The sequence below is a fragment of the Pollachius pollachius genome, assembly GCF_949987615.1.
Source record: "Pollachius pollachius genome assembly, chromosome: 3".
Taxonomy (NCBI): Eukaryota; Metazoa; Chordata; class Actinopteri; order Gadiformes; family Gadidae; genus Pollachius; species Pollachius pollachius.
The window spans coordinates 25,047,063-25,061,246 of NC_136936.1; the positions used below are offsets into that span (position 1 = coordinate 25,047,063).

Here is a 14,184-nt window from a genome sequence, read left to right on the forward strand (position 1 = left end):
CACCAGGTGAATAAGGCGAATGGGCACGACTGCCTCGATATATCTATATATATATATATATATATTTATTTATTTATTTATTTATTTATTATGTATTGATATATTGTATATATAAAGATATAGAAATATATATATACTTATTTCACGGGTCTTCTCAATGCCGTGGATCGCTCCGTTCACTTCCATGGGCCCTTCACAACTTCCGGCAGCGAATTATATTTGATAATTCACCGTTGCTAAGTCTAATTGACCACTTTCAACGAAAACAAAGGATTTTTGTCTTTAATGATGTCTTTGGTATCACTCCGCAAATAGTCAGTAACATGTCAACCCCAGCGTGTTCGGTTGCTAAGCGACGTCACGTCTTTGGCGGACTATTTTTCTTTGCTGATCAACACTACGTATGCTGGTAACAAATAAATTGTAAAAAGACACACCATGTGAAGTTATTTTTTCGTTTTGGCAAGTAGCCGTGTAATAAGTGGGATAATGTATCAACATGATAATCTGGTCCTCGTAAACCTTTCCGCCTTATCAAGCAGTACTGTCAACTCTGCTGCCAGAGCCTTGATAGCCCGGGCGTTATCCCGCACCGCTGTTTCGTTTGCCCAGAATTTACGCAGAATATTTGCTGCAGCCAAGGCCTCCGGTGATCCCTGTGCCTTGATAGCCTGAGCATTACACCTCACCCCTGCTTCGTTATCTTCGGATTTACGCCATATAGTTTTAGCAGCCAAGGCCCCCAGTTTGTACTGATTGCGAATGGTTTTAAAAGTTACAGCCGCTGCATGAATCACAGATGCCAATTTATCCCCACATTTTGTACAACAGTTACAATGTAGTTCCGACCTGATTTCTTCAACAATCTCGGGGTTGACTGGTGCAAGGATAGCCACAGCATCAGAGGGGTCAGGACTCATGATGCTCAGAGAATCTTGGCGGGGAGGTGGGGCGACGTCGTTGTCTTTGGTGTCAGACATTGGCTGCTGGATAGCCACAGCATCAGAGGGGTCAGGACTCGCGATGCTTGGGGGATCTTGGCGGGGAGGTGGGGCGACGTCGTTGTCTTTGGTGTCAGTCGCTGGCGGCTGGACTGCCTCATCACCAGGAATCCCCACTGCTGCAGTAATTGGAGGGTCTTTACAGACAGACGGGGTGAGGTCATTCCAGTCCAACGATAGCGATTCAAAACTCTGAGAGTCGACCAACCACGGGAACTGGTCCAAGAACTCGATGTCTTCAGCTGTCAGTACCGGTAGCGTGCTCCACAGGGGGTCTCCAAGGTTGGGGCGTTCGATGCCTGCTTTAATAGAAAGAATCAAATGATCAATATCACCCCTAGGTTATCAAACTCCATAGTGTATGTACATTACCATTTCTTACCATGCTGAATTGTCCCATCCGGTTGTACAGCGACGGTTTCCACAGGCTGCTCAGGAACAGGACATCCACCCCCATGCACAGAGATTGCAGAGGTTTTGGCAGCCTTGAGGATCAGGTCTATAGATTCAGGAGCTAAAGTTTCTTGAACTACTACCCTTCTAGGTCTTTTGAGGGATCTTTTCGGTTGACCATTAGCACACGGAGAGATGGGTAGAGCCGACCCACTACCGGGTCATTTGAGGGATTTTTTCGGTAGGCTGCCGGCAGCAAGGGCCCCAGATTTTACACCACACACAGTAGGTGGTATGAGTAGAGTATCTATGTAAACCATAAACACAAAAACAAAGCAAAACACATAAGGGTTAGGTGTTTAAAAGATAAAATAAATAGATATAATATAGGTATACTAGTATATATGTTTTAATAACTTACCCTGGCTACATCCAGCCCCCACATTGGTTAAATCGCCAACAGCCAGTCTTTGATTATTCCAGAGAGATATAGTATCAAACAGACCTGCCACATAACAGAAATTCAATTTAACCGTTTGTCTACACACATAAACTATAATAATAACTAATAATAGAGTGATAGAGTAAACACGGTGAAATAATAACATACATGGTAGTGGATCCGGTTGGTGGTTCACCCTCCCCTCTACATCTCTTGATATCGCTAATAACAGTCATACATTGTCATAGTCATGATATATCTGAAATATAGCAACGGTCTAAGAAATACTTACAGCCAGTCAGCATGTTGTCGTCGGATGGGTCACTGCTTCCACAAAAGATTTGCAGGTATGAACTGAACTGTCCTTCTGAGAGTCTCCATGGGGGTGTTTTATAACCCCAATCATAATCCACCACCCCCACCCCCCCTGAGTCATCAGGCAGTAGCCAATAGACACTGGGAATCCCTTACCTGCATCAGGGGTGGGTGTTCACACACCTCCCCTTCACGGTGTCATTTACATTTACTTTTTATAAATGAGCATGTTAATACAACTAAAAATAGTAGCGACTGATAAAAGCTGTCTTAATTAATTGAATAGCAACAGTTTCATAATAGCTAGTCATCTGTGAGATCTGTCTTTTTAAAATGTGTGCCTTTTTAAAACATGTTTCCCTCTGGACCATTGGTGAAACCACGTTTACCACATATGGATATAACCCGTTTATGTGTCACTATACGAATAATTATAGTGTTTTTTCATATCAGAATAATGCTCTCATTATGAAATAGCCGTATTAAGAGGATTCATAGAATAATATATTAGATAAAACGTTCCTTTTAACGCTTTAAACTTTCATAGTCTCTACCCTTTACCACATCATCTAGGCCCGCCCCACACCCCCGTCAGCAAACCCCTCACTGTAGGCCCTAGTTTTCCGCATCACGCATCTGCAAGCATCCTGGTAGCACCGTGAAAGACAGATACTTTTTATTACTCTCTATTCCTAGCTCTCATCCTTGATCCCACAGTCTGGTCCCCACCAGACTGTGGGATCTTGGCACTGATTAACCCTGCCCCCCCCCCCCCCCACACACACACACACACATACACACGCACACAAACACACACACACACACACGCTCAGACATACACAAGTCCCCTGACACAGTGGGCCATAATGCCACATCCCATACCCATCCCCGTCTTGAGAGCAAACATCTCACTGAAGGCCATATGGTGCGTTTTATTATCCATCAGTCTCGGAGGTCCAAGGACGTTGCCTAGCGACATGCATGAACACGCCCCTTTTCCTCGGACGGCGAACTTGCTTGCTCGGATGAACTCAGAGGAGGCCGAGCAAAATTCCGAGACAGAATTCAAGATGGCTGCGCCCAGTGTGACTTGAAGTATGAACTGTTTTCGTTGTGCTTGGACCGCTTTGGTGGTTTAAATGGCAATTTCAATCAGTCGTATTACTGCAATACCTTACTGCGTCCGTATCGCTGCCTATGGCCTATTTTGGAGCGCCTGGTACTCTGCCAATGCTACCGCGACAACAGCTTTCCGGGTGGCATCCATGTTTTCCTCCAACGACTGAGCGAAACATAATAAAACGATTGAAGGTTGGGCGTGACGTCACATCCCAGGTCAGAGTCAGTTAGCAGAGAATACTAAAACGCACCAATAGTGTTCCGCCTCACACACCTGTAGACCTGTTAGTAACACAAAAGCCAGATACTTTTTATTGCTCTCTATTCCTAGCTCTCATCCTGGCTCCCACAATCTGGCCCCCACCAGACTTTTGACACAGATTAACCCAACCTGTTGACCCCCCCCCCCCCCCACACACACACACACACACACACACACACACTTCTGACACAGTGGGCCATAATACTTCTTCCGGCCCCCACCGCCCAGACCGGACGTAAGCACGGTCGCAGGGACCCCAAACAGAGATATGTGATTAACTACTAAAGGGCTATTTAAAGATTCTGGCTTCAAGCTCCATACGAAGGCAGAGCATCATATCAATGCTATGTATGCTTAGAATCTGCATAAAAAGGCCATATAGCAACTCATCAATGTTAGATATTATAAATGAGGACCGGAAAAAGAAAGTGGAGGAAAACTGTACTTACATTAAAATAATTGCAGATGTGCTCCTATTAGCTGCCACTCAAAATATAATAGAGAGATATAAAAATAATAGAGAGACGCCGAGATCGTTTATTGGCCTGTGGCATGTGCCATCGCGACCACTGACATACCACGTTTAGGAACGGCATATGCCGTTCAGGAACGGTAAGTGCCGTTCCCAACAATGGTATATGACACCAGCACGCCCCGCCTCCTCCGTATAATTTCAAGACAAGTATTGCCGTAAATGTAAAGCTATATATATTTGGTCTTTATCGACACTATATCACAACATAACGCCGTACATAAAGGGATTTATACGTTTCTCGTGTCCATTCTGTTGTTAGTATATGTGCGATCTGTTTGTTGTTGCTTTTGAAATGAAAGATGCTTTTGAAAACGGCCGGACTTGCTCCGGTGACGGTTGTTAGCCTAGCCACCTAAACAGGTCTGACTAATCGATAACAGAGATTTAGAGCTATAGTCTATGACTACAGAGGCAGGTCCCTATATCTACCATGGGGTGGAACTGTAGCCTATGGCTAGACAGTCATCCATTTTTCCACTCGTGTTTTATCAAGGTGTCCTAGTAGCGTAGCCTATATAGCCTACTGTATGACTCCTTCAACTCATAACTATTCAATCGGCCAAATATTAAGTTTTGCATTTGTTCTTTTTGGTGTTTAACCCAAAAATTGAAGTAGGCCAGGTCAATCAAAATGCGAACTAAGAAAATAACGTGAAATCTCGCCTATAGCCACCACTGTCCAGTAGAGTGCACTTAAACACAAATAACTCCCAATACCTATAAGCCACCGTGGATAACTGAATACGACGAGATTTTGGTGAAATAAACACACATAGCCACAAAATAGAAAATGAAAGGTTACGAAAATATATATCATCCTTTAACCTGTTACACTTGCACAAATTTTGTGGATTTCTGTTTTGAGCGTCCCATTCCATATTCTGAGCTAATTTCAAACCTTGGCATGACCTCTAGTCAAAGATTTGATTACAGTATCCACATTGATTTAATTTCTCACTACTTCCCTCCTTGCGCATTGCCAAAGCCATGCGCATTAAATGATAAGCAAACCTAACAACGCCGTTGGTGCAACCAACTTTGAAATCCCTAACCTTAACTATCTTTAAATAAAACCAATCTATTGAGAAGGGAAATCGAAGCCAGAATATCCAAAACCAAAGGTTGATATTGGTGGGTTTACCATCAGTCGCCTCGAAACCACGCTGTTCGCGAGATTTAAGTCATGCACTAAACCGAAAACGTTACATGAGTCAGTACATACTATGAAGGTTTCATAAACGCGACATGCTCCGTTCCAAGTCCACCAATTCCGCTGCCTGAGCCAACATGTCTCACTCCTGTTCCTCCTCCACCTTTCACCTTATCCGGCTCTTCCTATGATGGTTGCAGCTCGTCACTTCATGATCAAGGGAGCCAGTGCTCACAGTGTCACCGGGCGCCTGACGGACGTCAGAGGTTACGACGTTGAGAGCATAATTTGAGCAGCTGTTTATGGGCTGCTGCTGGAGATGAAATGATCAGAGGAGAGTAGCAGACCTGCCAAATCGCTCTGTTAGAGGACATTACATTGTATATTTGAACACTGTCTCTAAATACATTTTCAGCTTGATTGCAATTTTTAATAGTGACAATTCACTGTTTTTCGTCGTCGGTGGGGCAATGAAATCACCCCAACGACTACCTCCTTAAAACCACGTCTTTTGCCGCTTCATGACTTGTATTCATCAGAAGGGCCCCCGTGGTGAGTCCCGTTGTAGGGACCCCTTGAGTCGGTTCGTCCCAGCAGACCCACCAGGGGGAGTAAAGAATCGACCACAGAGGGATTGCAGTCAAGAGGCAGGGGATTGTTGGCCATTAACTGCGCTAATCCCAAGAGCCAGGGATAGAAACACATTTGTTTACCATAGGGTTCATTCCCTTTAATACATCTGAGTTGTAATATAATCCTGTGTGCGGTCTACATCCCACCGAGCGCAGCCTCAGCCACTCAACAACTAGCCGACCACGTTCACACCGTGGAAAACTCCAACCCAGACTCGACCGTCCTGGGGCTTGGTGACTTCAACCACGTCTTCTTGCAGAAAACTCTCCCCAGATACAAGCCTCAGATTCACTTCCCCACCAGGCTGGACAAAACATTAGACCAGTGCTACTCCTCCATACCGGAGGCGTATCAGGCTCTAGTCAGAGCCCCTATCGGTGAGTCTGACCACAACACCATATTTCTTGTTCCTAAATACAGACAGAGACTTAAGACATCTAAGCCAGTGAGTAAGTGGGTCAAGAGGAGCTCTCCTGGGGCTATAGATATGTTACAAGACTGTTTTGACAACACTGACTGGGATGTTTTTAAACCTGAGAATCAGAACGATATAGACACTTTCACTGAGTAATGTCCTACATCTGTTTCTGCGAGTCTGTGTGCATCCCCACCAAGACTGTTACCATCTACAGCAACAACAAGCCTTGGTTCAACAAGGAAGTTAAGCGCATGTGTAAGGAGAAAAATGACGCTTTCAAATGTGGGGACAAAGAGCAGTACATACTTCTTAAATACAAACTCTGGAAGGCAGTTAATACAGCTAAAGCCAACTACAGAGTCAAACTTGAAAACAAACTCCAAGATCACAACATTAAGGGTGTCTGGCAAGGCCTACAGGCGATAAATGACTACAAGACAAAACATCATGTTCTTGACTGTGACTCCTCCCTGCCAGATCAACTTAATGACTTTTTCTGCCGTTTTGAGAACAATGGTTCTGTTTTATAAAAAAAATGTATAAAACAGAAAAAAAATCCCATTTGTAATCATTTTAAGGACCAGGTTGCATCTCTACAGTTACATTTATTGGTCTGCATCCAGTATAAACACATTTTAAATAACAAATTAGGCAAAACCTGGCACAACTTAAGAAAACCTTAAGAAACATTTTGACTAACACACAATCTCTGGGGTTCTCTGCCCCCTACAGTATAATTTGGGATATATATATATGTCCTGTGTGCATTTCAGAATAAAAACTTATTTAGAACAGTCAGTCTCAGTGTGCCTTCCTTTCTTATCAGCATGGACCTTATTCAGGAGCAATTCCAGCTACAAAATCACCTCAGGAAAACCTGCAGAGACACACAGACAGACAGACAGACAGACAGACAGACAGACAGACGCACGCACACACACACACACACGCACACACACACACACACACACACACACACACAGGGAGGGGGAGAAAGAGAGAGACTTTTAAAATAGAAGCTTACCAAACAAGTCATCATCATCACATCACATCATCATACATCAATATCTCATTGCCTGTCATCAATAAGCTTGTCATTAAATCACACAATATTTGTTACTAGGTCAACATACCTTTTTGTATTGGCGTGGGATTTGTGGTGCTGTTTTCGTTTGGCCATGATTTCTCTGATGTCCGGCTCCATCTCCGTCGTTGCAATACAAAGGACATCTTGTAGATGGCCATCTGTAAGCCTGGATCTCAGCTTGGATTTGTTGATGGCCATGGTGGAGAAGGTCTTCTCACAATTATATGTTCTCCCGAATAAAGACACCATTCTGATGGCATGCTGGCGCAGTGCAGGGTATGTCGCTGGGGAAAGTCCTTTGTAGAACTCGATGAGATTCCTGTCACGATATGCTGCTCTGGCCTCGGAGCTCTCCTGTAGGTCGATGAGCTCAAACTGCATTTCTGCAGGCTCTTCCGCAGGGACACACGAGAAAGGATTTTGGAAGAGGTTGATTAACTTCTCGTGGTTCCTGAAGTCGGAGAAGCGGTGCTCGAATTCCTCTCTTAGTTTTTTTATGAGGTTTTGGTTGTGGTCTGAATGCAGGTCACGCAGAACGTGGCGCCCATCTGTGTCTGTTTCATCTACGAGCGCCTTGCAGGCGGGGAAATGGGTTAGATCTCCCTGTTTGAGCTGTCCCTGCAGCAGTTCAATTTTTCTCTGGAAAGCTTTGACATTGTCAAATAGTGTGGAAATAAGCTTCCCATGCCCTGCAGCTTCAAATTGAGATCACTGAGACAAGTGTTCACATCAACAAGGAGCGGTAGGTCACAGAGCCATTTTGTGTCACTTAGCTGTGTCAAATCCTGTCCTTTTGACTCCATAAACTCTCTTATTTCCTTCCTCAAGTTAAAAAAAAACGCTTCAATGTGGCACCTCTGCTCAGCCACCTGACAGCAGAGAAGTATATAATGTCACCAAAATCTGCCTCCGATTGCTCCAAAAAAGTCTTGGCGGTGATTCAGACCTCTGGACTTCAGGAAATTAACTGTCTTCACAACAATCTCCATGACATGTTCTATTTCAAGCGTTTGAGCAGCGAGGGCTTCTTGCTGTATTATGCAGTGATATTTGATCAGTTTCTCACCTCCGCTGTTGGCCACTTTCTCAGAGAGCAGCGACACGGTACCTGCCTTTCTTCCGACCATTGCCGGTGCTCCATCTGTTGTGACACCGACCATAGACGGCAGCTTCACATTGTATGCTTTGAGACTGCGACACACAGCATCACAAATGTCGACTCCCCTTGTTCTGTCTTTGATACTCTCCAAGCTAAGCAGCTCCTCGCCTATTTCAAAGTTCTCTGTGACCGTTCGGATGAAAATCAGCAATTGTGCTGTATCAGAAATGTCTGTGCTTTCATCCAGTGCGATGGAAAAGGCTCCATTTCCTAGTCCCTCGATACATTGTCCCAGTTGCTCTTTGAGATTGTTTGCCAGATCTTCGATTCGTCGTGTCACTGCGTCTTTCGACAAACTTATGTCACAGAGCTTTGCTTTTTTCTCGGGGCATACAATGTCGGCCACTTTCAAAATGCAGTCTTGCACAAATTCTCCATCACTGAAGGGCTTGCTCCGGCGGGCTATTTCTTGAGCTACAATGTAGCTAGCCTGTGTTACAGCTTCACCGGATTTCGTTAGATTTGTGAAAACTGACTGCTGTGCAGCGTAGCCTCTTTTAAATTGTTCAAGCTTACCGGTGCGCTCCTCGCCGGTAAATTTGTTGAAGGTTTTATGATGGGTATCATAATGGCGTTTTATGTTGAAGTCTTTCAGCATTGCATTAACCTGCTTGCAGATCAGGCACATGACTTTATCCGACCTGTGAGGTACGGCAAAGTAAGCGTATGTGCAGTTATCTTGAAACCGCCTTTTCTCATCGCCAAAAGTATGTTTTTTACTCGAGGGGCCCGGCTCCCGCTCCGACTCCATCATCACAGCTGCAGTCACGGTCTCTTCCATGAGGCTGCGGCAGTGACTGAGGCATGAAACGCCGTCAGCATCCCAGTGGTGAAAAAAAACATTGCACCGTGGACCTCTGGGAGTGAGGTCAAGTGAGGTCTAAATCATGAAACGAGGTTCATCCTTTCAAAGTAATGTGCAGTCGGATTAAATCAAACAAATGTAACAGGATTCAATTGAAAGCTAGAGAGTCGACTTTTCTCTTTATATTTATTCATTTTTGTTTAAATTAATATTGATACAATAAAAAAAATCTAAAATTAAAAATTAAAAATCAATTATTTATTTTTATTTTTTAATATTTTTAACTTACATCTGTATGTCATTGTGGGCCGCCAGGAATGTTTCTGCGGGCCGCACTTTGAGAACCCCTGAGTTACACTAAAGAGTTGTGCAGACCAGCTTGCTTCCATTCTCACTTACATCTTCAACTGGTCTCTTAACACAGCAACAGTACCTGCATGTTTTAAATCAGCTATGATCATTCCAGTGCCCAAAAGAAGTAACCTAACCTGTCTTAATGATTATAGGCCTGTTGCACTTACTTCTGTTGTTATGAAGGTCCTTGAGTGCCTACTCTGTAGGTACTTGACGCACATCACGCTAGACCCTCACCAATTTGCGTACAGGGCTAATAGGGGAGTGGACGATGCAGTTTCACTTAGCACACATTTCATTCTGCAACATCTGAACACTAAGTCCACCTATGCCCGTGTACTGTTCATTGATTTTAGCTCGGCTTTTAATACCATCATTCCTGTCAAACTGCTCAACTTTCTCCTGGCAAATGGTCTCAGAGACCATTTGGAGCCAGAAAGTGGCGGGGTCAGTTATTCCAAACTGCTCTTTCAGCGCCACATCTGCTTGGATATCAATCAGTTGCATCTGGAGAGGCCCAGCATTTGCTCATTTGAAGTGCTGTGTGACTTCCTTTGAGAACCCACTGACATCTGTTATTAGAAATGGGTTCTGAATGAACAAGGTGAGCTGCTGTCCAAAATGGAAGCTGTCAAAACGTTTGGAGAAGTTTACAATCAGCTTATCGACAAAGTCACCAAAAGAAGACACATCTCTCTGTCCCTGAACCTGTTCCTGCACTGCTGGGAAGTGTGCACAGTCTCCCTGCAGGTCTTCCTTGAACACCTCTAGTTTCCTCTGAAAGGAGCGGACAGCTGTCATCAGTTCACAAATTGTATTGTCCTTGCCCTGTAGCTTCAAATTAAGTTCATTAAGGTGTGAAGTGATATCAACCAAAAAGGCCACATTATCCATCCTTTTCTGATCTTTTAAAAAGAGAGAAAACTCTGTTGCCTTCTGACTTCTGAGCTCTTCCAAGAAAGCTGCTACTTCCCTTCTGATGGACCAAAAGCGCTCTAACACCCTGCCTTTGCTAAGCCATCTCACGTTGTTGTGCAGCAACAGATCATCAGCGTTTGCATCAACTTCTCTGAGCAATTCCCTGAGCATACGATGCTGATAGGAAGAGGATGCCCTGAGAAAATTTATCATCTTCATCATTGTGTTCATCCCTTCAGCATGCTCATTTGACAGGGTGGAGGACTCTTTCATTCTTGCCACAGCTCCTTTCTCTCTCCCTATCATGGCAGGGGCTCCATCTGTGGTTATTGAAACCACTTGTTTTTGCCCTATTCCTCACTTTGTTAACATCTCCTTAATGGTCAGGTAGATGTCCTCTCCTCTTGTACTGGTCTTAAGGGGAGTTACACCTAACACATCTTCACAGAACTCTTTCTTTTCTTGGTTGAAGAACCGTACATAAATTAACAGCTGAGCATTGTCAGACACATCAGTGGACTCATCTACAGCTAAGCCTACACATGGTACCTTATGAATGGCTTCATCCAGCTGGGCTAGCACATCCTGGGTTAACATTTCACTTTTCTTTGTGGCTGATGATGCTGACATGGGTATTTGCTTTATTTTGTCACAAAGCTCTTCTTTTTGTTTCCCCTCAAGTAAGGTTTCAGCTACTGCACTCATGCACTCCTTGACAACCCCTCCATCAGTAAATGGCTTTTTGTGTTGACCCAAAATCCAAGTGACTCTGAGGGACAATTCATAAGCGCGTTGTTGGGCAGTGAATGAATGGGTCAGGATCCGGATGGATTGTTCATATTGGGCTCTGAGACTGCTTATTTTTTGTGACCGCAGTTCAGACTTGAGTGGGTATGTCTGGTGAAAAACTTCTGCTTTGTCTCATAGTGGCGTTTCATGTTGCTACTTTTTATGAGTGCCACTGTCTCTGAGCATATAAGACAGACTGGTTTTGTGTTTCCAGTGGGAAGAATGAACATGAATGAGTCTGTCCATTCTGGGTTGAAAACTCTGTTTTCGCTGTCCACTTTTCTCTTCTTAGAGAGCGCCATCTGTAGTTATTTTTCTGACTCCGGCTCACTCTGTCTATCTCGCTGTCTTTCTCACTCTTGTCCCGCTGTCTTTTTAATTCTTCTCCCGCTGTCTTTCTCACTCTTCTCCCGCTGTATTACTTACTCCTACTCTTCTCCCGCTGTCTTTCTCTTTCTTCTCTTGCTGTCTTTCTCACTCTTGTCCCGCTGTCTTATCTGCCTTCTCCCGCTGTATTATTCACTCTTATCTGACTTTTTTCTCTGTAATTCTCGCACTTCTCATCTCTCACATGATCGCTCACTGTCTGTGAGACGGGCAGCCTGCATCACGTGGGATGGCTTAACTCGAATGCAATTGGTCAGTGGATTTCCTGATTCGCTAAACCAGTACCGTAAAGTCTAGAAACGCTGCGCCGGTCGCGCCCCGTCAACATTTAAAATACTTAATTTTTTAAGTATTTACTATAGGTCCTGGTCCGTATAGGACGGCGTCTGGGTCCGGACCCGGACCGCGGTCCGCCTGTTAGTGACCCCCGCTCTACTTTGTTAGTGGATCTTAAACTTCCTGTCCTGTAGAAAACAGTGTGTTGAAATCCAGAATAATGTGTCATCACCAAGGGTCCTGAACACTGGCGCCCCACAAGGGTGTGTCTTGTCACCTCTACTATTTTCTCTTTACACTAACAATTGTACATCAAATCATGCATCTGTGAAATTCTAAAGTTTGCAGATAACACCACTGTCATAGGCCTCATATCTGATGGGGAGGAATCTACTTTGAGGTTTAACAGCTGGTGCAGTGGTGTGAAGACAATAACCTAATCCTCAATACAACCAAAACCAAAGAACTCATAGTTGACTATAGGAAAAAGGCAGGCCAGCACCTTCCCATCTCCATTAATGGCCAAGTTGTGGAGTAGGTCTCCTCCTTCCGTTTCTTAGGCACCACTATCCACCAGTTCCTATCATGGAACCGAACATCAGTCTCATTATTTTCAAAGCCCATCAGAGATTATACTTCCTCCGTCAGCTGAGGAAACTTGGGGTTAGTCAGGCAGGCATGACCCATTTTTATCGTGCAGCCATCGAAAGCATGCTTACATTCTCCATCCGGGCCGGTATGGTAGTGCTACCAGCCAGGACAAACAACAGCTTGAGAGGTTAGTACGCAGGGCCTCTAAAATCATTGGCTGTAGTCTGCCTACCATAGACTCGCACTATGACACCAGAATTTCAAGGAATGCTAGAAAGATCATCTCTGACCCCTCTCATCCAGCACATCACTTATTCACACTCTTACCATCAGGGAAGAGGTACAGAAGCATCACAAGTAAAACATCACGCTTTAGGGATAGTACCTATCTACAAGCTATACGCCACCTGGACATGCACTAAGCACTTTACGGTCTTTAAGGTCTACCTCACTTTGCACTTTTTGCACTACTGTACTGTACTTTACTGCTGCAATTCTCTGCGAACCATGCATTGTGTGTTTTTTATGTGTGTTAAGTGTTGTACTCCTTGTTATTTATGTGCCGTTTTTGGCTTTTTGTCTTGTTATGTTGTGTTGTTATTGTTGCTGTGTGATACACGTGAGCATACCAAAACACATTCCTATCAACTGTATTTTCTATATTGTTGAAATGGCTATAATAAACTTGATACTTGATACTTGATTTGTATGCACTTAGATGTTCTTAAGTAGATACACCAGGCTTTTCTGGCAGATAGAAAGGCTATAATCCCCATTAGTGAGTATTACATCTTCTGTGATCGGTGTAGATGGACGCTTCCAATTTATGTGACGTCCCCTGCCAAATCGAGCAACATACCATCCACTCCCACTAGGGTTATGTATCGTTAATTTAAAGATTTAGTAATTAGTTTGAGGTACTCAAATTGTTAAAAATATTGTTAAAAAGATTTGACGATAAATTAAGTTGACAACTGGAACAACTGAAACATGAAAGAAAATAGCAAAGAAAAAAGTCATAAAGGTTATTTAAGGCTTAAACATTCAAATTACATTCTTTGGGCTCAATGGGCTGTGACATTAGAATGACACTACAAACCAAAATGAGCTATGTCACATTAATATACAAAGGAAAGATAAACAAACCCATTCACTTCTGGAAATACGACTTGATTGTTACATCATCAGGCTTAGTGATGGAGTAAGACTCATGTGGTCTCTAGTGGGACCACAATACTTTGTGTCAACAAAACGTTTTGTTGTCCGCATTACCTTTTTCACACCACTCATTCCATGTACAACTGTAAGAATACGGGGAGCATCGATACAGTATAGCGTCTTTATTGGAGATTCCAGGGGTACAGCAGGGAGCAGATTGGCAGAACACCAGGTTGCCGAGGGGACCCGAGTCGAACCGAGAGGAGCCGAGTCAAACCGAGGGGACCCGAGTTGAGCCAAGGGGACCCGAGTCGAGCAAGGCCAGTATACGCAAAAAAACACGCAAAGGTTTGCGTGGATTTGATCCCTCCCACTCTAACCCCCCGGATGAA

At 44.0% G+C, this 14,184-nt stretch overlaps 1 protein-coding gene across 1 annotated transcript; it reads right to left on the reverse strand.

Moving 5' to 3' along the window:
- Positions 1 to 359: 359 nt before the first annotated feature.
- On the reverse strand, positions 360 to 3,130 carry LOC307073792 (uncharacterized protein; the record flags this gene model as incomplete). The annotated part of the gene is made up of 3 exons (XM_079733751.1): positions 360 to 1,303; positions 1,384 to 1,607; positions 2,991 to 3,130. 3 exons carry the CDS (start codon positions 3,128 to 3,130, stop codon positions 495 to 497), a joined length of 1,173 nt encoding a protein of 390 aa, XP_079589877.1. The 3' UTR covers positions 360 to 494.
- Between the last annotated feature and the right edge of the window lie 11,054 nt (positions 3,131 to 14,184).